Source organism: Sus scrofa, chromosome X (assembly GCF_054392235.1).
Source record: "Sus scrofa isolate SSC_HxYL_T2T_F1_AM1 chromosome X, Sscrofa_HxYL_maternal_Yorkshire_Landrace_v2.0, whole genome shotgun sequence".
NCBI lineage: Eukaryota > Metazoa > Chordata > Mammalia > Artiodactyla > Suidae > Sus > Sus scrofa.
Window position 1 is genome coordinate 18657517 of NC_139401.1, and position 26686 is coordinate 18684202.

Sequence of the window (26686 nt, forward strand, 5' to 3'; positions counted from 1 at the left end):
GTATGACTTGTCGTTGTGCTCATAATCTGACTTCAAAAATGAAGGTATTACCCATAAACATTAGAAGTCCTAAAAATATATTAAAGGATTTTGTGCACTTTAACTCTACAGAGTTAATCTTAAACAATGTATTGATTTGCCTTCTGAAGTCTTAGAATCTGTCTTTCCTAAGTAATTTTTAGACTTGGTTTACTTTTTTTTTAATTTAATGATTTTTATTTTTTCCATTATAGCTGGTTTACAGTGTTGTGTCAATTTTCTCCTGTACAGCAAAGTGACCCAGTCACACATGCATGTATACTTTCCTTTTTCTCGCATTATCATGCTCCGTCAATAAGTGACTAGACACAGAGTTCCCGTCGTGGCTCAGTGGTTAACGAATCCGACTAGGAACCATGAGGTTGCGGGTTCGGTCCCTGCCCTTGCTCTGTGGGTTAACGATCCGGCGTTGCCGTGAGCTGTGGTGTAGGTTGCAGACGCGGCTCGGATCCTGCGTTGCTGTGGCTGTGGCACAGGGCCGGCGGCTACAGCTCCAATTCGACCCCTAGCCTGGGAATCTCCATATGCCATGGGAGTGGCCCAAGAAATGGCAAAAAGACCAAAAAAAAAAAAAAAAAAAAAGTGACTAGGCAGAGTTCCCAGTGCTATACAGCAGGGTCTCATTGCTTATCCATTCCAAAGGCAATAGTTTGGAATTATTAACCCCAAATTCCCAGTCCACCCCACTCTCTCCCTTGGCAAGCACAAGTCTGTTCTCCATGTCCATGATTTTCTTTTTCTGTGGAAAGGTTCATTTGTGTAGACTTGGTTTATTTTAATTAAACCTAAGCAAGCCCCCTGAGGGAGAGGGTGCATAAATTGACTGTGATAGTACAGGATGGTAGAGGTGTGTGTAAGATACCTCACAGGCATAGGACCTAGGGTGGCTAATGAGTGGCCCATGAAGCAGCCTTTTGTGAATTACCAATGCCATGGCTTTATTTGAGGGAGGAAGATGTGTCAGGAGCCAGAAGATGAAGCTTGAGGAAGTAGATGAAACCACAAATAAGGAATTAGAAACATGGGAGAAAAGAAGCACACATTGTTCCAGTTGCCTCTATACTTGCTTTAGATTTTTTTAAAAAAATCATTAATTCTTAGTGACAGTTTTAATCACATAACCTAAGGGCACATATCTGGTACAGTAGACAGTATTGTATGCCTGTGAATTTCTTGAATAGCAGCTGACTTAAAGCATTTGGTTATTGTCAGGAACTTAAATAAGTGCCTTAACAAGAGTAGAATAAACTGAAACCAGACAGACCTTTTAGAGGTTTCCTTAATGAGTAAATAGGTGGCTCCTGCTGATTTCCTGTGTTATTATCTAAAGAAGATTAAGACTGGAGAGGTTTATGTTTGCTTTAGGTCGATTCTCAGGCGCTTTCCATGTCATAAACGATAGAGAATCACCACCATCACCATCATCACAAAATGGAAAACAGTGTTGCCAAGACAACCAACCAGTAATGTGACTTTTCGATTAATTAAGCCTTTACAAATTACATTTCTAATTTACAAAACATATATATATATATATATATATGTGTGTGTGTGTGTGTGTGTGTGTGTGTAGTAATTTCATTACAAGCAAAACTTGAAAAAATATTACAAGGCTCTTTGTTGTTTCAAAACACTGTTTTATGTTTCTTTTCCAAAATCTGTTTAAAGGTTTCTTTTTCTGGGTCAATTTAGATGATTTCGTATAAGGGAACCTTCCCAATAAAATAAAACTGAAATTTGATATTTTTAAAAAGTTATGAAAGGCATTGCTGTAAAATCCTGGTGCTTTTTATATATTTTTTTTAGTTATCAAAAGTAATCATGCACTTTGCAGTTTTCACTGCCAAATAATAAAATTCTGATAGATCTATTTTCGTTTATCTTTTTTATTTCTGGCCTACTCATGGTGATTGTTCACAATTAACAATTTAGTATGAACAAATGAAGAAATCACCTCTGTGTATCAGACACTATGTCATGTCTGGGATCTCTCTGCTGTTAAGTGGCAGAGCTGCTACCAGAATTTCAGTCTTCTGACCTCCAGGCCTGGAATTCCTTTGCTGGCCTGGGATTCCTCTGCTGACCTTCCACTGGTTTGTAGTCGAAGGTTACCATCACACCCTCCCATCAGTGGCTGTGCATAACGATTGACTGTAAGTCTCAAGAGGGCAAGGAGAAAGGTGCTCTTAAGGGGTCTGTAACATAGATGCAGGATTACAGTGGCTTAAACAAAATAGGTGTCTTTCCCAGGTACAAATATAAAGGTGGGCGTGTATGGTAACTCTACTCCACAGCCATACGAGATCCAGGTTGCTTCTGCCTTTCTGTTCTACCACGTCTGAGATGTGGTCCTTGTCCTCAAGGTCAAGATGGAGCTCCAGCTATCACATCCCATTGGCCAGGAGGTAGCTGCATGGCCACACTAGTTGCAAGGTGGAAGGGAAATAGACTCTTCTTTCTGGGCACCAGTGTATCCACCTACAAGTTGTATTACTCTAGTAAGGGATGAATGGATACTGAAGGACATTCTTCTCTGTAATTCAGGGGATTAGAGTTGAAATGAAACGAGGCTTATTACAAAGCCCTCTTGTGTATTTGGGACCTCCTGTGGATTTATTAATTGAAAAAGACAATTCAAGTGGAGAATCACTAAAAATGATGCCTACGTACTTTAAATATTTTATTTTAACTTAAATCATCAATATGTATTCATTTTCCATGCTCTCTTTGGAGGTAGGTTCTGTCAGGGCTTTTTGAGTATTGATCTTCAGGTTGGAGTTCTGATGGGTCTTTCTTACATATGTCCTACCCGTAATGCATCAGTGATATCCTGTGTCAGCTTCTTTAAAGTGAAGTGAAAACTTTAAAACAATTGCAAAGCAATCTCAGTGCAAAATCCTTACCACCACGACCATCCCTTGCCAGTGTTTTATAATTGTTGCTCTCACATTTGATTAGACAGCATCGTGTGTAGTGGCTTTCCTTTATTAAGTCTTTCCAAAGTATTAAACCTCAGTTTCTTAGAAAGAGCAACCCTCTTATAAAAACAAACAAACAAACATTATTTCATTGGTTTATCTGATATTTAACTATATTAAAATAACAAGCGCATCTGTCATGAATAGGTATGGGAATGTTATAAACAGCTAGTTGTTCATATGTATACACCCAACTGGTGGAAACAAAATTGTAGAATTGTACTAGGGCAGCAACTTTTTGGTCTCAGGACTCCTTTATAGTCTTGACATTATTGGGAGCCCTAAGAGCTTTGCATTTATGTGGGTTTTATCTATTAATATTTGTTATATTAGAGGTCCAAACTGAGCAATACAAAAATACTTAATTCTTTAAAAATAGCAGTAATGAACCCATTACATGATAACATAAATCTTTGTGTGTCAGTCATTCTTCAAAGTAAAAAATGTGTTCCCCAAGAAAACTGTTTGGTTCGGTTTATAATTCAATTACCCTAGTGCTTTTCCTCAAGACCACTATCACACATTGATATGTAGCAGACATGCCTTTTTGTGTATTCCTCATTTTATCATGTAGATTCCTAAAGACATGTACTCAAGAATTGAAATTTAATAAACATAATTTTTACTGCTTCATCAAAGACATCCTTTATTAAAATTGGCTTTTTTTTTTTAACTTTGGGGTGTGGCATTGAAGAATCCAATGTCTTGATTCATGCTAAAGTGCCATCAGTTTATTCATCGTGGCTTTATGCCATCAGTGCAAATGCTAACATAGTGAAAAAGGCCACAGCGTGAATATGGTTTTGACTTCATGGGTCCTCTGTAAGGCCTGAGATTCCCCCTCAGAGATCCACACACAGATCATATTGTGAGAACTACTGTCCTAGATAGTCATCTACAAACAGTAAGCTCTAATCATGCTGTGGGCCTTACTCTTGTGCTTTACAGAGAGAGTGCAGAATGTTTGGTTAATCTGGAAACTCAATGGAAATTGGTTAAGCGAAATTTCTACTTAATAAAAAAAATAATGTGTGGTTTTTAGACTTAAGATTTTTGAATAGTGATTTGTTTGCAGTCTGAATTTTTATTTCAACAATAAAAATTAGCCTGTTTAAATTTGTGTTCTGATTATATTGATCTCTGCTAATCTTAGAGTTCATTTAAGAATATTTTCCAGGTCTCCCAGAAATATTTTCAAGGCTTAATGTTATTGCAAAGTTCTATTGAAGATGCACAGCACACAATGTTAAAATGACTGTTTCTCCTCTCCTTTATACATTACAGTGTCTTTTCTCTACTTTGTATAATTGCTTTTCCCTCGAACTTATGCGAAAATGATTCCTGATAGGGTTAAGGGAGAGTGAAAAGTGCATAGGGTTATTATTTGAGATAGCACTGGGGAGTAGTAAAAATGGAATTTCTCTTAAAAGAGAACCTTGATTTAATACAATATCCTGCTTCCGCATGGAAAAGCTTGTAGATGGAAAGCAAAACAATGTTTTAAAAATGCATGCTGTGTATTAGATGAATGATCATCTAGGATGCTTTTTTAAATTGTTAATATATGATTTATGGGCCTACCTAATCTTGGAGATCATTGGCTCTCTATTTAATTTTTAGAATATGCTTGAGTTGCTGGAAGAAATGCCAAATGGAGTTCCACCTGAAAAAGTAAAAAGTTATATCTATCAGTTAATCAAAGCTATTCACTGGTGCCATAAGAATGATATTGTTCATCGAGGTGAGTATGTAATTTTCGAAATGGAAAATATTAAAGAAAACATAAAGAGAATAGCTCACATATTACTGTCTTAATATTTCCTTAGCCACTGACATTCCATTTAAATAAAATACATTCTTGAAAGTATGAGATATGAGACATTGTTAGGGCTCCAGGTCTCCTTTTTTATCACCAAAAGAATGGATTGCAAATTTATTTGGGCATTATGGTGAGATTTCTCTATAACCAGATCCACTATCTACAGTAGAAGCGCCTAGTAATAAAAAGAGCTCAACAAATGCAAACTTTGAAGCTTACCTGAGGGGGAAAGACCCTCTGTTGCCTTTTGGTCCTGCAGGTAGACCAGGTAATGTGAAACAAGCCAGAATCAGGCCTTAGAGATGGTCCTAAGTCACTGACCCTCACTGTTAGTCACTTCTCATTGGCCCCTTTGACTAAGATCTCTAGTGTGTACCTTTACCTCCTGATTTTCCCTACCTGTTAGTGAAAAGCACCCATTGTTTTTGCAGGGTGTAGTCATGATCAGCCTTGCATAAAGGTCAAGATTATACTTCCATAAACTGTTTTGTTTGGTCCCTTATTGCCATGAGGGTGGATGGTTTATAGCAGTAAAAGGGAAATTACTTGCTCAGCACCACCTCTGACTCTACACCATTTGTCTTCTCCTGATAATCTCTTGTATTCAGGGGTCACAAATTGATACAATAATGAAGCCAGAAGATAACTGTCAGAAAATACTACAGTGTCTACTTCTTATCTTTGAATTAGCAGACAAATGAATACTACATTTCAGTTTATCTATACAGACACCCAAGCGTATCACTTTAAAAATAGTCTCACTTTGAGAATAGCTTAAAGGTCACGTGAAGAATACCAGCTCTTATTATTTCTGGAAAGAGTTTGTATTTCTCTTGCATTTGACTTTCATAGCAGTTACCTTATCAAGGCTGCTGGCAGCATGGAGAGATTTTCAGATCAACTGGACATCTAGTGTCTAGGGTAATGAATCTAATAGCAGTCTTTACAACAGTTTGAGGATATTAACAAGGAACTGATTTAGCTGCGTTTCCGTAGTGATACCATGATTTGGTTAAGTGTATAGTGAATTATGGTTGTGAATTAGCAGTAGAAACCATGATTCTGAAATCTACAGATCTCACTCCTACCTCTTCCCTTTCTCCATTTTCACTTCTACCATATGATATAGATATGGGTACTCTAAAAATAGAATTGTGAGATGCCTCCCAAGGGGAGAATTAAACTGCATTTTCTGTGTATTTCTACTCCTTAACTCCCACCACATCATCAAAAGATCCCCGGAAAAAATGAGAAATCTTATCTTGACTCATCCAGCATAGCTTCAGCAGTAGACGTTTGTGATTGTGAACCATATAGAAAAGCTAAAGAAATATAAATATAGAAATTATACTGCAAATCATAACAGAAAACCTATCTCATACGTATTTTTTCCTCCAGTAAATATAGTACTATCTCCTTACTCTCATAGGTTTGGTTTTGTTTGTGTTTTTTGGCCACACCTGTGGCATGTGGAAGTTCCCAGACCAGGGATTGAACCTGTACTAAAGTTGCAACCTGTACCACAGCTGCAGCAGTACTGGATTTTTAACCCACTCACTACACCACATGAGAACTTCCTCATGTGTGTTTTTAAAGTATCTTGTGGGTGCAAACATTTTATAATCTATCTCTAAAATTTTGTATTATCAGTGTTTTATAAAGTAAAAATGGTTCCTTCAAATAGGGTGGCCTAGATTGAATCCTTTTTAAATTCCTTTCAGAGATCCAATTAATGCCTTTAAGATTTAAGGAGAAAAAAGTTTTTGAAATTGTGATCTGTCTCTCTCTCTCTTTTTTTTTTTTTTTTTTTTTCTGGTCTTTTTAGGGCCACACCTGTGATATATGGAGCTTCCCAGGCTAGGAATTGAATCAGAGCTGTAGTCGTTGGCCTAAGCCACAGCAATGCCACATCCCACCTGCATCTTCAAACTACATCACAGTTCACAGCAATGCCAGATCTTTAACCCACTGAGCAAGGCCGGGGATCAAACCTGCGTCCTCATGGATACTAGTCAGATTAGTTTCTGCTGAGCCATGATGGGAACTCCTGAAATTGTGATCTGCATATTTCTCAAAAAGAAACTTTTGTGTACCAGCATAAGATGTGTTACTCTGCTTTTTACCGCCGTAGTTTTCTACTCAGATTAGTCTGGATATTTCTAATTGGGTACCATTATAGTGATCTAACAGTGTCAATCAGCAGTACATGGAACATTTTTTAATAATTATTTTTATCTTGATGCTCCAGATATAAAACCAGAAAATCTCTTAATCAGCCACAATGACGTTTTGAAACTATGTGACTTTGGTAAGTTAAAAAGAAATTGAGCCCTGTAAGTACAGAGTTAATTTACTATAACATATAGGTAGCTTTTCCAGGAATATTAAAAGTGTTTTTTTATGTTTTGACTTAAATTAGCAAAGAAACATTCTGTTGGGTCATCTATTGAAAAATTAATTGCTAGGAGAGTTCTGCTCTCTCTTTGCATAGTACTGTCTACTGTTTTAAAAAAATCATCATGCGGTATTTGTTTAATGAGAATTCAGAGCAAATATATACATGTGCATATATTCATAAGCCAATGACCTAATGACCTCAGAAAAAGAACTTTCTGGAAAATACCACTATGGCCGTCTGGCTTGAGTTGGATAAAAATTTTTTTTAATATTTTAAATATTGATAGAAATTGTTTTAGGCATAACCATAGACACTGAAAATATAACTATGTAAATACCTATATCCAATAGTTATATATCTGTAAATTTAAAAGACATTTTTTAAGAATGATTCCATTTATTCCTTTTAAATGTTCAGTGAATGAAATTAGTAATTGATGTATGGCATTCCAGCTCCTGGTTGAATCTTTAAGGAAGTTTTAAGTAGTACTCTCTCGCAGTATAAAATTTTGTATTTTTTTCATATATATTAAACTCTGTATTACATGAGATTAAAATTTTAAATTAAAATACTTCATAAAAGTTTTTAAATTATTGGGGTTCTAAGTTACAGGTCACTTTTTTCCCCCACGAGTCACTTCTTGAAATTATATTTGTGCCTAATCCATACGCTGAAAAATAACTTGACTTTTTTAAAATATTTTTTCTCATATATTTATATTTAATCATAAATACAGTGTAAACCTCTACATATAAATGAGACTGCATGTCCTGCTAAGCAAAAGTTAGATAAGTACTAGGAGATGGATCACACAGGTAAAAAATGGAAGCATTCTAATAATTCATTTTGTAGAACGACCGATTTGGGCCAGTGCAGCAATCGGAAACATCTGTAGCTGTTTTCACTCAGTGTTTTCAGAGAGTTTGAATATTAGGAACTTGTTTGCTTGAGGAAAAACAGGACTTAATTTCCTTCATAGTTTATGACAAGGAATATTGCAAAAAAGAGCCCTGCTGTACCTAACCATCTTAAGAACTACTTAGGAGCCAAAGTTTGCAAAGCAAGTTATAAATGCGAAAGAGATGCCTGTAGAATGGTTAATCATAGGAAAAGAGTATCCTCGGTCTAGCATCTTTTCTTAATGAAAAGACAATTTTACGTGGTCAGGAAATTCCACATGGCAACATGACATGTGGCATTCTGTGCCCTGTGCATCCCCCAGCAAGAACTTCTGAATGTTTGCCCTCCCAGAGTGTGTAGCTCCTTTATCTGGCTTGAAGAATCCCAATAAAAAATACAAATATTTCTTCTAAACATGTCTTATAAAGATTGTCAGTTAACCAAAGTTAGGGGGTTTTTTTTTTTTGCTGTGGTTTTGATTTTTTTTATTAACTGTTCCACTTTAAGAAACATTATTTTCTACTTTTTGAAACTGACATACACCTTAGGTTTTATCTTTGATTTTAATATTCTAGTTCTCTATAGCTATTTACAATGAATCCATATTGCTTTTGGTGAGTTAAATGGGTAATTAACTTACCTGCCTGTTTATTTTGTGGCCCCAAAACCTTTTGAAAGGATTCCAGGTTGCGGGGTGGGGGGAGTAGCAATAGAATTCGGTAAGGTACTTAAGATCCCCCCAAGTATGCTTCTCAGTCACATTAGGAGATCAAGATCGTTTTGGCCTGCTTTGTTTCCATCATTGCCAACCCCAATAGTTGTTTATGTATGGCTGGAGCCCATCAGCAATGAGAGATACGTAAGTAGCATATAAGTCCCACATAGCACAATTAATGACTATGTGCAACATGCTAGTTTAGCTTTGACTTCTGGCTCTTGTGGAGACTTCATTTTGTTCCTAAGATTTCCATCTCTTGGAAAAGCTGATTTAAAAGTACGCTCGGAATGCTTGTAAAAGCATGCAGTGACTTCAGAAACATTCATTTCTTTATCAGAGAGGAGCAACTGATTGTGTAGTGAATACATTGTTATGTTTTAATTGATATATGAATAACGAATTTCTTAAAATGACAAGCACACTGTTAATGGACAACCCATTCGATACCAATCTTTATATTCTTTTGATGTTACTTTAAGATATTAATAGCACTGAAATTTTTTGTCATCTTGAACTTAATTCTTTTTCAAAGTTACACCTTTGGGCTTTGCTCTCTTTCAGGTTTTGCACGGAATCTATCAGAAGGCAATAATGCTAATTACACAGAATATGTGGCCACCAGGTGGTATCGGTCCCCAGAACTCTTACTTGGGTGAGTCACTTTCCTCCAGTTGAATAACATCTGCGTATTTGTTGGTCCTCTTTCAGTAGCTTTGGGATCATCTCTGGAAGAGAAGAACTTGAGTTAAAGACCAGTTACCTATTGCCGTATAACAACCGTGTGAGATCTTAATGGCATAAGACAAGCACCATTTTATTTGCTCACAACTTAGATTTAGGATCGGCTTTCTTTTGTGTCTCTCCTTATTTCTTCTGTGTACCTCTGTCTGGACTCACTCTGATGCATAGTCCATTCACCCGTCCATTCTTTTGGGAGGGATTGGGAGTTTGAATTTACTGGACAGTATTTGCTGAGGAAGAAATGAGTATGAAGTAGATCATTCTTAGAGCCCCATCTGAGGATTCAGGTTTGGTAGAAAGACTTGTTACAATATGATTCTGTCTATAAGGTGTCCCTGAGGAGTTCATTCTAAGAACAGCCTGACTGTGAAACTCCAGAGAGGAGTTCCCGTCGTGGCGCAGTGATTAACGAATCCAACTAGGAACCATAAGGTTGCGGGTTCGGTCCCTGCCCTTGCTCAGTTGGTTAACGATCTGGTGTTGCCGTGAGCTGTGGTGTAGGTTGCAGACGCGGCTCAGATCCCATGTTGCTGTGGCTCTGGCGTAGGCCGGTGGCTACAGCTCCAATTAGACCCCTAGCCTGGGAATCTCATATGCCGCGGGAGCGGCCCAAGAAATAGCAGAAAGACAAAAAAAAAAAAAAAAAAAAAGAAACTCCAGAGAGTGTTGGCTCTCTAATAATACCTATTGGAAAACTGAGCTGTATGAGGGCTACCAAAAGTTAATGGGGACTCCAGCTAATTTGAGCCAAATTGGATGTTGCTATTTAAGTAATTGTCAAGTGCTAGTTGAAGAACCATATTATTTGTGTAAAAATCCCATTGAAATCAGTTAATATTTGGTTAACGTGAAGAATTTACATATTTTTGTTCATTCTCAAGACTTTGTCCTTGACATTCAGAGTAGTTACAGCTGCATAAATTATTCAAATTAGTTGACAAAAGAGAAAGAGTTTGCTGTGGGTATGTAAAGATTTTCCATAGGTTTCTCCCTCTAGCGCAGGTTTTCTCTCTCTCATACTTGTATGAAAGATCAGTATCCTTCCCTTCCGAACAAGCTACTAAAAAAGTCTAAATGAAGTTTCCTAATATAGTTATTAGGTTTTCATAGGAAATCAGATAAATATTGACTTACTGTTATAATTTATTAGCCTAGAAACATATTCTATATCATGTTAAAAGTGCTTTAGAGTGTTTGGTAAGTTTTGTATAGTATATGTATGGCATTCTAGAATTTCATCCCGTATTTTTTTTTAGATACTTTATTTTGGTTTTCCCTTCTTAAAGTTTAGATAATTTATGTCTGAAACTAAAGAAAATATGGTTTATTAATCTGCCATATGTAATTTGACTTAAGGCTATATAGATATTGGGGTATACATATATAGCTTTTTTGGGAGATACCCAGATTTTCATGTATAGCAGCAGTAACATTCCAAAAGCCCTAAATAAGTGGAAAAAATGCTCTGAGGGAAATAGCTGTCATAATAAACAAAGGGTACAAAGAGATTTAAGCAAATGATCCAATACTTCATCAGTCTTAGCTGGGGTTTGTTTTTGTTCTGTTTGCCAAGGCATACAGTGACTTGATACAGTTGTCTCGGTTCCCAAACCAGGGATCAGACCTGGGCTGACCCAGTCCTAATTGCTAGACCACCAGGGAACTCCAAATCTTAGCTGTTTTGACTCTCTGCAGTTAGAGGTTAAATAATATTCATTGTTTGTTATTTAAGAAGCCACGTTAAGTCAATGGTACATTCTAATAGGCTGAACTAAAAAAATGGCCAAGTGTAACTTGTTCATATTTACAGAGCTCAAAGATAATGATCTAGAAAATACATTTCTTGGGAACATTTCATTCTCTAAGTGATTGTTAACTCATCATACATGTGTGCTGTATTTAGGGTTTATTAAGCCATTCATATTCAAAATATATCTGAATGTGAATAGATTTCAAATCAGTGTATACTAAGTTGTTATTAAACTGATGGCTTTATTAGCCTAGATTTACTTATTCACTTGTGTTCTGAATTTTTACTTTGATATCCATAATTCCTTTTTTTTTTTCCAGCCTCACTTTTGTCCATGTGGTACTTTTTAATTCCTTAAATACATAAATGTGCTTTAAATCATGAATCTGTTCAAAGTAATTTGGAAATTATTAAAATGTGTTTCTTCAGTTGCCAAGATAATCTTTCCCTTTGCTTTTCAGAGCTCCCTATGGAAAGTCTGTAGATATGTGGTCAGTGGGCTGTATTCTTGGGGAGCTTAGTGATGGACAGCCTTTATTTCCTGGAGAGAGTGAAATTGACCAACTTTTTACTATTCAGAAGGTGCTAGGACCACTTCCATCTGAGCAGATGAAGCTCTTCTACAGCAATCCTCGCTTCCACGGGCTCCGGGTAAGAGGCTTTGCTGAAACCCAGAATGGAATCAGTACAGCAGTATTTAAATCATTGTTCATTGCACAATAGAGTGCTAAGCTATCCATCGAACACTATTTCCTTTCCCATTACAATGTTTATAATCCCCATTATAATATTTTATTTTTGAATCTTATGTGGTATTTGTGAATTTTTAAAAGGCTAAATTTGAGACTGGGAGCTACTAATATTTTGCATAATTTGTAAGTTCCAGTTTTTCAGAATCTTTTCAGTGTATGCATTACTATATTCTATAGTTTGCTCATCTCAGAATGTTTATGCAAAATATTAAGCATCCCCAAAGATATGAAAATGTACAAATGGCTGTTGCTTATTTGAGCAGACATTTTTGTAGTGATTTGAGGAAGACTGAATAGTCACATTCTGCAGATTTGAAGGTGCTATTCTAGTGGGTATTTCTCATTCAGTGAAACATCCCTTCTTCTTTTCAGACTAGTATATTGTCTTGGGCAGCCTTTTGTAGACCTGATAACTTTGCATAAAACTTCTTTTCAGCAAATATGCTAAAAAGAGTCTTAAAACTTTCCCCAAATGAGGGAAAGCCAAGTCGCAGAGGCATCTTATTGCAGCGGCCAGTCATAGGCTGCTTCTCTCTTCCATCTACCCCCAAACCTACTTTTTTAGTTTTCAGCGACCCTGTTTGGACCCACATACCAGTTGGTGGCCCTTGTGGGGGGAACTATAAAATAAGCTCACCACCACTTCTTTTCTTGCTCTTAAATGCGTTGTTCTCAAACCATGTTTGCTTGACATTTGCAAAGCACTTTGTTTTTTTTCCTTCGACTTGCTGGACCTCAGTTCATCTCACTTTGAAGAGCGCCGGTCTTCACACATAAGGGCCCAAAACGGTGTCCCTCCTGGTAGGCTCAGTGAGCGTGGAAGAAATGAAGGAACAGAAGTGAAAACATTTCTCTTTCACCCCCCCTTCCTGTTTTCTGCCTCTCCTCCAAATCTGAGTTACCTTAGGCAAGTTTCTCTTTTCTCCTTTTATTCATGCTTTTTGTAGGCTGAAAAATAGCCAGATTTTGACCATTAATTAGGGTACAAAGAGTCAAATAGTTATTGAGTATTTGTCATACTAGATGCTGAAAATATGACCATAAATAGGACTTGCCCTCAGTTCAGCAGAAAGGAAAACCTATTCTATTCAGAAATAAAGTGAGTCGTAACTGCTGAATTCCTGTCTTACTGAGAACACATCCAAACTCCTTCCTGTCAGACCTTGCCTGATCGGGCAGGCCCTTCTAGCTCCCTGACCTCAGCTCATACCCCTTTCCAGACTTTCACCACACTTGCCTTTTGCTTTAACTTCCATAAACACTCCCAAGTTGTTCCAGCTTCACAAATTTGGGACTTGTGGCTCCTTTTCCCAGGAAGGCACTTCCCTTGCGTGGCCTCTTCTCACTTCATTAACCTCAGTACCCAAAACACCCCCTTTCTCTGGCCCCCTCCCCAACATACCTCCTCCACCTCCTTCCTGGTCTCTCCCATAGCACCCTTCTTTTTCCATCATAGCATTAACCACAATATATAATTATTTTGCTTATTTTTAAATTATTAACTGTCCAAATCACTGTTTTATTGCCGTATTTCCAGCATCTGGCCCAGCACATGTAGTGGAGACTTGACGAATATTTGAATGATCTCTTGAACCAATCTGCATTATCAGTAATCAAGCTCAACTATTATTTCCTGTCTCTCCATCTGATGCTTCTTTCACTCTTATCACCATCTACCTGAACCACTCCCAAACCGATTTCTCCAACTTGCTCTCTTCACATCAGTCTTCACATTGCTTTTAGAATGACCTTCCTGCAAATTGCACAAATAGTTCTTTCTTGTGTTTAAAAACTTCTGCAAGATCACTTATTAAATTTGAACTCCTTAGGGTAACATTAAAACCCCTTGCTCCTAGCCCCCGAGCCTCACCTCTCACCTTTTCCTGCCCCCCTGCCCCCTATTCTGCAGCCATGTTGAGCTTGTCACCATTTCCTTGACATGTTGCTTCTTCAGTGCTACAGTTTCATTTCTGTAATTTTTCTAATACTTGCCCCACTTCCTGGAAAGCTCTTTGTCCCCCCCTTCTCCACCCCCCAACCCACTCCCACTGCCAGACTCATGTCACATGTCCTTCCATGAAGCCCTTCTAGACTCCTGCAGGGGGAATGGGTGCCTCCCCCTTCTGTGCTCCTACAACACTCTGGTCATAGCTCTTGTAGCACACGTTGCAGTTTCTTTTAAATAGCTGTTTGAAAATATGTATCCTCACTGGACTCATGAACTCTTTGAAAAAATGAGCTCTCATGGCCACCATTATATTCCTAAGGCACCTAGAATTGTGCTTACTAGGTTGAATAATATTGAATGATTGATATTTGGCCTGGAGCATCAAGCTTGGTCTTGTGGCTGCCATATTCTTTGCCTGGGTAGAGAAACTCTAAGCTGGATTGTCTGAAGAGCATATAAACACATCTGCTGTGGTACCTGCCTATAGCAACTTATAAACTAGCTGAAGAATTGAGACTTCATGCCTGAAATAATTAGAAAACAATACAATTTATAATAAAGCATGATATAGAATAAAGTACTACATTCTTTACTACATTGTACTGTTTTGTTTTCTAATCCATCCAAATATGGTTCAGACCTTGAGAATGTTAAACATTCTAGAAAGTTGGCTGAATTTACTAGGAGTGATTTATGGAGCATTTGCACTTTGAAATGGATATTGAAGAATGAGTAGCATTCGGATGAGATAGGCCAAATGAAAGAGATCTTTTCTTCATTTGTCTGTGTTCAGAGACCTCCTCACTAAATAGTATTATCTGTGCAGTGCTCGACAGCGCATTCGCAGGATGCCCAGGACGGCGCTGCTCGTAAACCTTCTTTGGAGAAATTGCTGCTTCCCTGAGACGTTGATTTTTATACACTTTAACACTTTTATGTTTTAGTTTAAAAAGAGTTCATGGTTTTTTAAGTAAATTAGTTTAATCTTTCTGGAGGTTTAACCACATCTTTGAGGGAAAAGTTTTCCTTTATCATTTACTTACGCGTGTCTGTGACAGTCTCACCTAAGCATACAGGGCGTGTGACCTGCAACTGCTGTGAAACATGGACTCAGCAGCAACCAGTCCATTGTGATTTGCAGTTGTGTAAATATTGGAAAATCAGTAAGATGTTGCTCTAACGGTATGTATCGTTTTAAAAAAAATAGCAATTGCTGTCCCATAGCATAGGGTGTGGACTCTAGAGTTAGGCTGCTGGGGTTCAAAGCCTGGCTTCATATTTACTACTTGAATGACCTTGGGTGAGTTTCTTTGCCTCTCTTTCTCTGTGTGTCAAATGATGATAACAGAAGCATCACCACATGTTGTTGGGGAGAGTTAAACGTTATATGTATGTTATATGCCGAAACCAGTGCCTGACACATAGTAAGTGTTCAGTAAAGAAGCACTCTCATTGTATTGTATTGGCCAAGTGATTAAGAAAGAAAGGAAAGAACACACAAACTGCTGATGGGGATATACTTTAAATTTCTGTGCTTGAGTTTGGAGTCAAATTACTGTATCTGAGAATGGTGTCTTTCCAAAAAACGTAAATTAATTCTTTTAAGTTAGGAGCTTGTGTGTCATTTTCTAATCATATTTCTAATGCCTTTTGACTTTTGGTATTAATTTTCTTATCGATGAAATATGACTTCTGGGAAAAAAAGGAGTGGATATCTCATAGCATAAGATAGACCTCATAAGCAAAATACTAATTAAAAGCTACTGGCATAGAGTCTTTTATCAGAGCATGACAGGTGTCTCTCTCTTTGTGCTGATATTTAACATTCCGGGAACATCCAGAGGAACCTCTGTACCTCCTTTAGGAGAGGCACTTAGGCTTAGAAAGGATATGGGTTTGGATCCCAGACCTGGGTGCAAATACTAGTTCAACTGCTTTTTAATTATGTAACTTGCCTTGAACTAGTTGTTGGAACTTTCTGATCATCACCTTCCTCATCTCTGAAATAAGAATAACAGTTGCTAAAATGCCCTGTATAGTGTCACTTCAGAAATCAGTTTTAAATTATCGCCTCTGTGTCTGTGTTAAGCCCATGTTATTCCCTCTGCTTCCTCCATCTCGAAGGTGCTGTCTTACTTTTCTCTGTCCTCACATTTTTTCTCATCTTTCAAAAGCTATTTCATATATGATCTATAGATTCTTCTACAACTGCATACTCCCTTGGCCCCTCCTTTCTCTGAGCTTCAGCTAGAATCTACGTCTGCACAGTTTCCTACGGATTGCTTTCACAACCAGACTGAGGATTGTTTACTTTCCAGGTTTAGGACTTACCCATATTCTGTTTCTCTTGCCATACCTGGAGCTGGGTGGGGATATCCTCATCACTCCTTAAATACCTTGTTTGGATTTTCCTGCATAACTAGTCCTCCCATCCACTTACTTAGCATGTTTGGAGATCCCGAAGGCTTAGAAAGGCTCTTATGTTAGTATAAAGGAAATACATAGTAAAAGCAAAGTAGCCTTTCGTTGGGAAGGGAGTACATGGCATTGGGCCCTAATACTTTATCATGCACTTAGAAGTTGTGAAATGTGAGTTGGCAGAGAAAAGGACAGATCATCTGAATAAAACTTGACCCTTTCCTCTCATTGTACTTAAAAATGTGTTGGCTAATTTAGGAGCCTGTTTGCCTTTTGCTCCAACTTACATAATGGAAGAAATTGGAAACAGGTCATTCAAAGCAATAATAGAATGTGTGTCTGAAATCATCATTTCTACTTTTGTAGCCTTTCAGGTACCGATCTTTTTCTCTCTTTTTTTACTTCTCTAATTTTCAAGAGATGATGTCATTTATGATACATTGTTGTAAAAGGGTATAAGAATTGTCTGTACAAGCAGACAAATTCTGTATGAAGTATATTATAACGGAATATCTATCTGAGCAGATAATACTGTATAAACTGGAGAGTTTCAAATTTTTATATTTTGTTTTATTTCACATGCTTCAGTATTGAGTCATCTTTCACTTATGTATATTTAACACCCAATCCTATTCATCCCTACCTCAGATATATAGACACCAAAAGTAATATACATCTCAAACAAATGTGACTTTGGCACTAAGGCAGTAGCTTCTGCTCATCTGCTACCTTCTCCAACACTCAGAGCGCATGCACGTACATAACCTTCCCCGTGTACTAATACTCTTCTCACGTTGTTGTTACAGTTTCCAGCTGTTAACCATCCTCAGTCATTGGAGAGAAGATACCTTGGAATTTTAAATAGTGTTTTACTTGACTTAATGAAGGTGGGACAAGTTGATGTTGTCTATACAAAATGTCTTTTGGTTTGTGATTTCTCTTGTGTCTACATGTGACCGTAGCCTGCTTGTATGAATTAAGTTTTTTGTTAGTAGCTGTATAGTGGTGAATAGTGGGAGACTATGTCGTCTGAAGAAGCATGCAATTTATTTAAAGTCACAGCATTATCTGGTATTGTAACATTCCATCTAGACAGGCCCGTGAGATACCTAAATTAGATTCCTAAAATGGACAGAATAATAACAGTCTAAATATAAATAGTTAAGAAATAAATAACTTAAAAATTTATTCACGGGAGTTCCCATCGTGGCGCAGTGGTTAACGAATCCGACTGGGAACCATGAGGTTGCGGGTTCGATCCCTGCCCTTGTTCAGTGGGTTAACGATCCGGCATTGCCGTGAGCTGTGCAGACGCAGCTCGGATCCCACGTTGCCGTGGCTCTGGCGTAGGCTGGTGGCTACAGCTCCGATTCGACCCCTAGCCTGGGAACCTCCATATGCCCCGGGAGCGGCCCAAAGAAATAGCAAAAAGACCAAAAAAAAAAAAAAAAGTATTCAGCACTCAAGTTGTTGAGACGTAAGGTTTTAAAACAAATCTTAAAATGAGTATTAAAAGAGATTCTGATATTTTTACATGATATTCAAGGCCTCCCATCAGAGTTTTGTTACCAGTAAACCTAATTCTGCTCTTTCTTTAACTTGATTTCTCTCCGTTGAGCTCTGTTGTTGGCAACCGCAGGATCACTCCTGCTCCCGTGCCCGACTATTCTTCCTTCTGCTGGTGCCCCTGTCCAGAAGGTCGTCTTCTCTGGACTAGCGAACATGCTCTCTCAGTTTTTTATTCACATGTTCCTACCCAAGTAGTTGATCACTTTGCTGAGTGAGAATTACTTTTTCATATTTTTCCAGTTTTCATAATGCAGACAGTCAGTGCATAAGCTGGTTATTTGATAGTAGACCTTCAAAAGACACTTGTTAATGGATCAATTTTGTTTTGTGCCCATTAAGTCAACTGTCAGAAACACAATTTACACTGTGCACAGAGCCTTTAAAGGCATACTTAGCACAGTTGGAAATTGCTGAGCAGCACTCTAAGAACTTTGCTGTGCTTAAAAACTATGTTAATCTGTGTTCAAGGAACACTGTGTAAATAGGTATGGAGGCGGAGGTGGGGGAGTGGGGCGTGGCCTTTAGGAAAGGCCCCACCGTATAACCTCTCTTAGAGATTCACAGTATTCATCCATTTATAAAGGCTTTCAGAAATCCCACACCAGGATCACTTCAATCCCACAGCAAAGAAGCATTTCCCGACATTTCCCAAATTTAATTAAATACTAAATACTTTTTAAAAAAAATAAAATGCTAGGCACTAGTGTTCTTCTGAACACAGATTGAGAGATGCTATTTAAAAAACCCTCAAGGCTCTTTAAGGTTAATTAGGCATAAATTATCTCTTAAATCAGTTGGGTTATGTCAATATGTTCTTTCATGCAGTCAATATTTATTTATCAGGGCTTTAATTATTTGGTAACTTTTAAAATGTAGATAGAATAAGATAGAAGAACTGAATTAAATACAATTTCATTTTTTCTGCCTTTTGTCTCTTGGAATAAAAAAGACCTGAACTTCTTTTGTTAAATCATTACCAATTTTACCAGGTGTCAGCGTGGCACCTGGTAAAAGCTAACACAGATAAAAACATAAAGATAACCTGAGCTGTTAGCATTTATACCAGTTTAGAAGTTGAACAGTTCCCATTTATTTAATGTATTTACCCTCACATTTCTTTCATGTCGAATAAACATTTTTATTGAAATGTGTATTCAGAAGGTACACAAATTATAAATGGACCTCTGAGTTAATTTTGATAATGTAAACCTGTCTATGTAACCCCACCCAGATTGAGATAGAGGAAATGATTAACACCCCGGAAGTCTCTTCATTACCCTTTCCCAGGTGCTCCTCTCTACTCTTAGAAACCAGGAGTCTGACTTCTATCATTAAAGATTAATGCTGCCTTGCTATTATTGAATGTTATATAAATAGAATTATTCCTTTTGTCTTTTAGCTATTTTTGAATATGAATTTGAAACATAAATAATACCATTTATCCTTTCATGAAGAAGTATATTCTCTATGTCATTCCCTAAAGCAGATTTGATCATTTTGTCCGTATATAAATATCTGAAATTGCCATCTCATCCTGCATCTTTCTATCCATATCACCCATACTAGTGGAATACAAGTCACAGAATTAATCCAAGTCTCTAATAATATAAAGAATAACTATAATAATTATATGGACTTTCTTTTAGTAAAAAATAATAATAATAATAACAATTTTCCCCCAAACACTGAATTTTGAAACTGTTCACTCAGTAAGCTTCATACTTTGCTTATAATGACGTCATCCTTCCCAGTATTGGAAATAAACAGCTGTATTCATAAATACAAAAATAGTTCATTGAGGAGCTCCCTTGTGGCACAGAGGGTTAAGGATCCAGCATTGTCACCGCACTAGGCCGGGTCACTGCTGTGGTGCGAGTCTGATCCCTGCTCTGGGAACTTCCATATGCTCTGGGCATGACCAAACAAAAAAAGTTCATTGTATATACAGAAATTTCTATTGTTGATGATCTTAAATAAATTAAAATAGCACTTTAATGCCAGTAGATGTTTAGCTTCTGAGAGCTCATGCCTACTTTAAAATACTACTTAGTGCCAAGGGGGTGGTGGGAGGGAGTGGGATGGACGGTGAGATTGGGATTGGTAAATGCAGACTATTATATTTAGAATGGATAAGCAATGAGGCCTACTGTACAGCACAGGGAACTATATCTAAACTCTTGGGATAGAACATGATGGAAGATAGTATGAAAAAAAGAATGTATATATATATGTGTATGCCTGGATAACTATGCTGTACAGCAGAAATTGACACAACACTATAGATCAACTACAGTAAAAATAAAATTTTTAAAAAGTCCAAAAAGTATAAATACTACTCAGGGGCCAACTTTCCTTTTTTTCTAACTAGTGTCATGCAGTTGAAACCATTTTGATATCAACTGCCTTAACTGCCAGTGAAACCAAAATCATTCATATACCTCCACAGTTTTTGTTTTCCAATAAGGAAGAAGAAAGAGTGAAATAATTTTAGAGTTGTGTCTGACTCGACATGAATGTAAATCCACTTGCGTGTAAGCAGTGGCTTGAGCTTCTGGAGTCTTTTCACCCAAAGTGAAGTTTTCAGTATACGATAGATAAATCAGATTTCAAATTTTCTGTGGTGTTAGGTTGAAGGTAGTTGTCTGAAAATTGAATTCTGGCTTATTGAGAACAAATCTAGGTTTGCTCTTACTGTTCAGTGGTGGATCACAAAGAGATTAACCCTGGGCAAAACCAATGAAAGTGAGCTAGAGGTGGATTTGGGAATGCTGGAATTTTACCCTTCTTCCTTCCTCTGAGGAAAGGTGCCCATCATTCAAAAGAAGTGCTCCATTGTGTCAGGTTATGTACATTTCTTAGCCCTAGCCCTAACCCTGTTTCTTTATATATTTGCTTAATTTGTCAATAAAAATCAGTTCATTTTAATAATGACTCACCTTTTAAAATCTTGTCTAAATTACTAATGATAATATTAGAAGAAAACATTTTGTATGTAAAAAAAAAAAAGATTAGTACCTTAATGAATAAAGAACACTTTCAAATAAATTAGAAGAGATACACAAATAGAAAAATAAGAAGGGCTCTAAGTAACCAATAAACTTAAAAATATTCAACCTCACTAGTTAGTAATCAAAGATGTGAATTAAAACAGCTGTGAAATACTATTTTCTAAATATCTAATTTACAAGTAGGTACTAAAAAGAATGATAATGCGTGTTGTTGATGAGAGTTTCAGGAAATTGGTAGACGCTATTGCTGAGAAGAGTATTATTTGAGACAACCTTCCTAAGGTGTCATTTGGCAGCACATAGAAAGTAATCCTTAAGAATTTGCATACCCACCAGTTCCGTGTCTAGGAATTTAGCCTCTGCAAGGGATCATGGGTGTCTACAACGATTTCAGGTGTCCATCACAGCAGTCATTATTATAGTGCAAAGTGGCAGCCATTTAAACATCCAACAGTAAATCATTTCATGTCATGCCACAGACTTCCATGTAGTCATTTAAAACATGTAAAGTTATTTGTTGCAGCATTGTTCACAATAAAGAAGGAAAACAACTGAAATGTTTATCGTTATGGAAATGCTAAAGACAACTTAAGGTACATTCGTCGAGTTGAGATTCTTGACTGGCTTGATCCCATAAGAGCTAATGTCCAGTGGAAAGAAAGCTAAGTGTAGGCTGTGGCACTAAAAAGACAAAAAAAAAAAAGTACTTGTGGAAGGATGCACAAGAAGCTAGTACCATGGGCTGCCTCCAGAGAGGAGGACAAGAGAAAGATGAAGCATGTATATTCTTTTATGTGCATATATACTTGTAGCAAAATATATTTACAGTGTTTAAATTATCTTGTAGGAGTTCCTGTTGTGGCTCAGTGGTAAGGAACCTGACTAGTATCCCTGAGGAGGCAGGTTCAATCCTTGGCCTCGATCAGTAGGTTAAGGATCTGGCATTGCCCTGAGACGTGGCATAGGTCTCGGCCGCGGCTCAGATCCCTTGTTGCAGTGGCTGTGGTGTAGGCCGGCAGCTACAGCTCCGATTCAATCCCTAGCCTGGGAACTTCCATACATCACAGGTGCAGCCCTGAAAAGCAAAAAATAAATAAATAAATAATAATAATAATAAAATATATTATGTTGTAAAAAATGTTTTTAATTAGTAAGTGAAAAGTGCACAGTATAAAACTTATGTGTATAATATAAGCCAGATTATGGGTGATTTAGATAGTCCTTTTAAAAAATTTTTTTTGGACTAAACTGTGTTTGCTAGATATTTTGCAATGACTATGCATTTCTTTTATAAGAAAAAGAAGCACGGTTTTTATTACAATTTAAATTTGACTTTGTGATCTTTCCAATCCTAACTTTATTTCTTAAGAATTTACTGAAGTTGGACCCAGCTGACAGATACTTGACAGAACAGTGTTTGAATCACCCTACATTCCAAACCCAGAGACTTTTGGATCGCTCCCCTTCAAGGTCAGCAAAAAGAAAACCTTACCACGTGGAAAGCAGCACTTTGTCTAATAGGTAAATATTCCCTTTTAAGGAAATTCAGATGCAGTGTTGGTCTTGCAAGTAGGTGGTGGAGGTGGCTGCTTAAATGATGCAATTAGAGAAAAGGAAAGCCCTCTTTATTCAAAAATATCTTCCTTAAGCTTATCGCATGATTCAGAACCACAGTTAAAGAGTCATGTGGGTCCTAAAGACGTTCTTATCTTTTACAAGATTTTCCCGGGGAAACATATGCATTCCCTGGGAAAGGTGGCATGGGTTAGCAACTAAGCGGGTTTCTAGCCTCATGAGCTGGAAGGTTCTGTATACAGGGGACCCAAGGGTGAGGCCTGGAGGAAGAAGGATGGATGAGAGCAAAGGGATTCCTAGAGGGAGAAGAGGATGCCAAATACAGGTGTGTGGAAGGCACCTAGGACAACCCTTGCAACTGCACCAAGTAGTTCTGGCTCCATAGCAGGGGCTGGTGTTTTTGCTGCTCTTGTGTTTTCATCATTGAGTTAAGAAATTAGTTTTTCATTAGAATAATAATATGGAGATAAAGGCAGTTTGGTAGATAGTCATAAAATTGGTGCCTTTTAAATGAAATTTTCAGCATAATCTTTTATAACCCCTCTATTTCCTGGGGTAGGATGAGGGGAGCAGGCACAAGGAATTGGACCTTGCAATCAGGTTCTCTCTCCAAAAGTGACGTTCCTTCATTCTGTTGGCTGCATTTACAGGGGCAGTGTCCTCCTTGTCTTCCTTCCTCTTGCAACAAACTGGTCTTGTCATCTAGAGTTGCTTAAACTATGGAAGATAGGAAATAGTTTCTTTCATCTACTATTAGACAAGAAGTAGAGAGCAACAACTCTTAATATGAGTTTTGGTTTTGTTCTCCCCCCCCCCCCCCATTTCCCCTCCTTTCTATCTATGTAGAAGATAGAACTGTTACTAACCAATTGGAATTTTGAAAACTTAAGACCTGGTACTTTTTAGATCTATGAGTGCATCTATCAGTAAGCAATAACCATTTACCCTCTATTTTCTCTGCTTAACTGTGATGGTGTGATTGTGTTTTATAGCTGTTTTCTCTCTTTAAAATGACTGGTTTAGTTATGGTTTCCTTCACATCTTTTAAACCATTCTTACCTGTTTGTTTTCAAGGTGGCCTGGGACCAGATTCAAATTCTCTTTCACCAAGTTTGTGTTCACTTTGTTGTCAGCTTCCATGAAATCAGTACACTAAGGCAAGGACCAGTATTCATCATTCATTTAGAAGATTCACATTATGCCTGTATCTTGTCTAGGGTCACTTCCAGTTCAGGTGCTTTTGTCTCCCTATCTTGATTATCACTTGACTCTCCTAGTTTCATTTGCAAAGAAAAGGGATCTCAGTAATAGAAAGTACGGTAGACTGATGATAAATTTTTGATTTGTGCTGTAGGGATTAGTGGCATAACCATACCATAAAAAGGTGCCTGTGTATTCATCTTCTAGTGACTCGCTTGAGAGAGATCCCCCATGGGGATCCAAGGCTCTCCTGGGAGCCCTCGTTAGGGATCTGTCCAGCAAGATGCATGGTGATGAGGATATGGTTCATATGGGTCTTTGAGAAATCCTGCAAATCCCCTTTGGGAACAGATGAGAATAGAAATGATAAGTAAGTAAGAATTTCTGGAAGAATTTGTTTTCAGGTGTTGAATATATTAAAGAAAAAGTCCTAAATGGTTTCTCTAGGAAAGAAACCATTAGTTCAGTTGACATATATCTGGAAACATTCTCTGCTCTTCACTTGTCTCTGGTGCATATTTCCTCCATGGAAGTCCTTGTTGCAGACACTAATTTTGCACAGACCTTGGCTCCCTCAGACTTCCTAGCACCACTGTGGAAATGTTCAGGGCACCATAGCACGTTGGATGCTCTGCTTTGTCCCCGAGACACGCACATATCCCCGTAGACATGTCCTCACACACCCTGTCTTCTTTCATCCAAGTTCACGTCTCCATAGGAGGGGCAGTGGCCTCTGCATTACCTAGACCTTGCCTGGGTCTCCTTCAAACTCTCCTGAGGTTCTATTCACCTTGGACATGTCGGGCTGGAACTTTATCCTGCCGGATACTGCCCTCTCACCAGTCCTGCTTCGCCAGTCTTCCCCATAAAAATATAGTTTTCCATCTTTGATATTTGCTTTGAAAAGTTATTTTAACTAGAGATTAACCATCTGTCTATCCATCCTGCCAACTAAGAAGGGTTTATATATAAAATCCTCTTAAATGGTAGGCACTTTAACACAGATTCCTTACAGTTTTGTGTCAAAGAGATCTGTAGAAATTTCCGAAGCATTTTTTATTGTGCTGTGACAAAGCTCCAAGTTGAAGACAGTATGATGCCCTTTCCACGTAGGAATTGTGTGCAGAGATCAGTGGCTTCAGATTAATACCAAGACAGAAACTTTTAGAATAGCAGTTTAGGCTCTGTGTACATTTATGGGCAACCTAACTCTGATAGATGTTTCTGCCTGAACTCTGCAGCCTTCCTTTTCACATTAGATGTGGTATCTCACGTTGCTATGAATATGTTCCTCCTGACATATGTGGGTTTGTACTCTGCTTTGAGAGCAGTGTTTCCAAGAGTTTCAGAAGCTCTAGCTGCTATCTTCACTCTTCTCTGTCCTTTTCTGGTCCCTTTGGAGCTCCAGACATTTCATAGCTGCATGTGTTATCTCTGCCATTACTCTGTCTAGACCTGCAGGAGAGAGGGGAAGAAATAAGGGGAGGAGAGCCCAGGGGCACCAGGCAGGAGGAACCACCCCTTGGGAGCTGTAATCTAGAGATACAGCTATGAGGGGAGTTAGGGAACCCCTGCCAGGAAGGAAGAGGAGAGAAAGCCCCCAGCCTCTTGCACTGCTAAGCCCAGCTGGGAGTTAGGTGGCAAGGGAGCCTGGGTGACACACTCTACAGTGCTGGGTTACCCCAGGCCCAGGCAGAGAGGAATGGAGAATGGATGGGAGACTTGACAAATGAAGAATAACCAATACACTCAGATCTATTTATGAGTGAGACTATTTGTGTATTGTCATTTGAGCTTTTGAGAAGTTGCTTAGATATTTTAGTTACCAAAATGTAAGCTGACAAACGACTCTGGTGGTTTAAAACCTGCGGCTCTTAGGACATGGGGACTGTCCTTTATTGGTCTGAAGATAAACTCTGTTAACACGATTTAACAGAAAGTGAAAGTTTCCTTTCCTTGTAATTTCTTTTTGGGTTTGGGGTTGCCATTTACTTAGTTCGTATTTAAGTGACCTTATTTAACGCTGCAATTTTGGTGACCCACCTGGGAGAGATTCGTAAGTGCATTTAGGAGATGAGGTCTTCCACACTATTAAAGGCGTGCTTGCTCTCAGGTACCTTATAACCCTCTGAAAGGTAGGAGGAGAGGAAAAGGGCCCTTACCCTTGATGCCCAATCAAGTTGATTCTTAGAGAAAGTGGGAAGGCATAGTTTCACACATTACCGCTCTACAGGGGGGAAAAAAGTGACTTTTTCTATAATTAGTGTACGATGGGAACAAAGCTCTCCCAAATCAAACCATCTTTAGCAATAGCAATATTTGCAGCAAAGTTTTGGGAATGCATAGTAAAAAAGGAATTGTGGGAGTTCCCATTGTGGCACAGCAGAAATGAATCCAACTAGGAACCATGAAGTTGGGGGTTCAATCCCTGGCCTCACTCACTGGGTTAAGGATCCGGCATTGCCATGATCTGTGGTGTAGGTTGCAGACGTGGCTCCGATCCCATGTGGCTGTGGCTGTGGTGTAGGCTGGCAGCTGTAGCTCCGATTTGACTCCTAGCCTGGGAACCTCCATATGCCTCGGGTGCGGCCCTAAAAAGCAAAAAAATAAAAAATAAAAAAGGGAGTTGTATAAATTATTGTTCATTTAAAAACACCCTCACCTGTCTCAGTCCACAATTTGGTCCTTTAAATAGTTACGGTAGAACAGACTAACCTTGCCGAGATGTCACTTTCAGCTTTTAAGTGGAGGACAGGATTTTCCTCAGGATTTATATTTTGTATTTTAAACCAAGTAGGAAATGAAGCTTGCAGTCCAAAGGAAACTTGGGACGGTTTGAAATGATGAAGTGTGAAATGAAGAAGAGAATAAAT

The 26686-nt window shown here is 38.1% G+C and overlaps 1 protein-coding gene across 12 annotated transcripts in view; it reads left to right on the forward strand.

Moving 5' to 3' along the window:
* CDKL5 (cyclin dependent kinase like 5) overlaps positions 1-26686 on the forward strand; it is a 235939-nt gene that overhangs the window by 160437 nt on the left and 48816 nt on the right. For all 12 annotated transcript variants that reach the window (XM_085008649.1, XM_085008645.1, XM_085008647.1 and 9 more), the window contains exons 6-11: positions 4638-4758; positions 7085-7144; positions 9414-9504; positions 11805-11994; positions 17268-17348; positions 22408-22559. In XM_085008649.1, coding sequence (XP_084864775.1) covers positions 4638-4758; positions 7085-7144; positions 9414-9504; positions 11805-11994; positions 17268-17348; positions 22408-22559 — 695 coding nt within the window. The remainder of the gene's footprint in view (positions 1-4637; positions 4759-7084; positions 7145-9413; positions 9505-11804; positions 11995-17267; positions 17349-22407; positions 22560-26686) is intronic.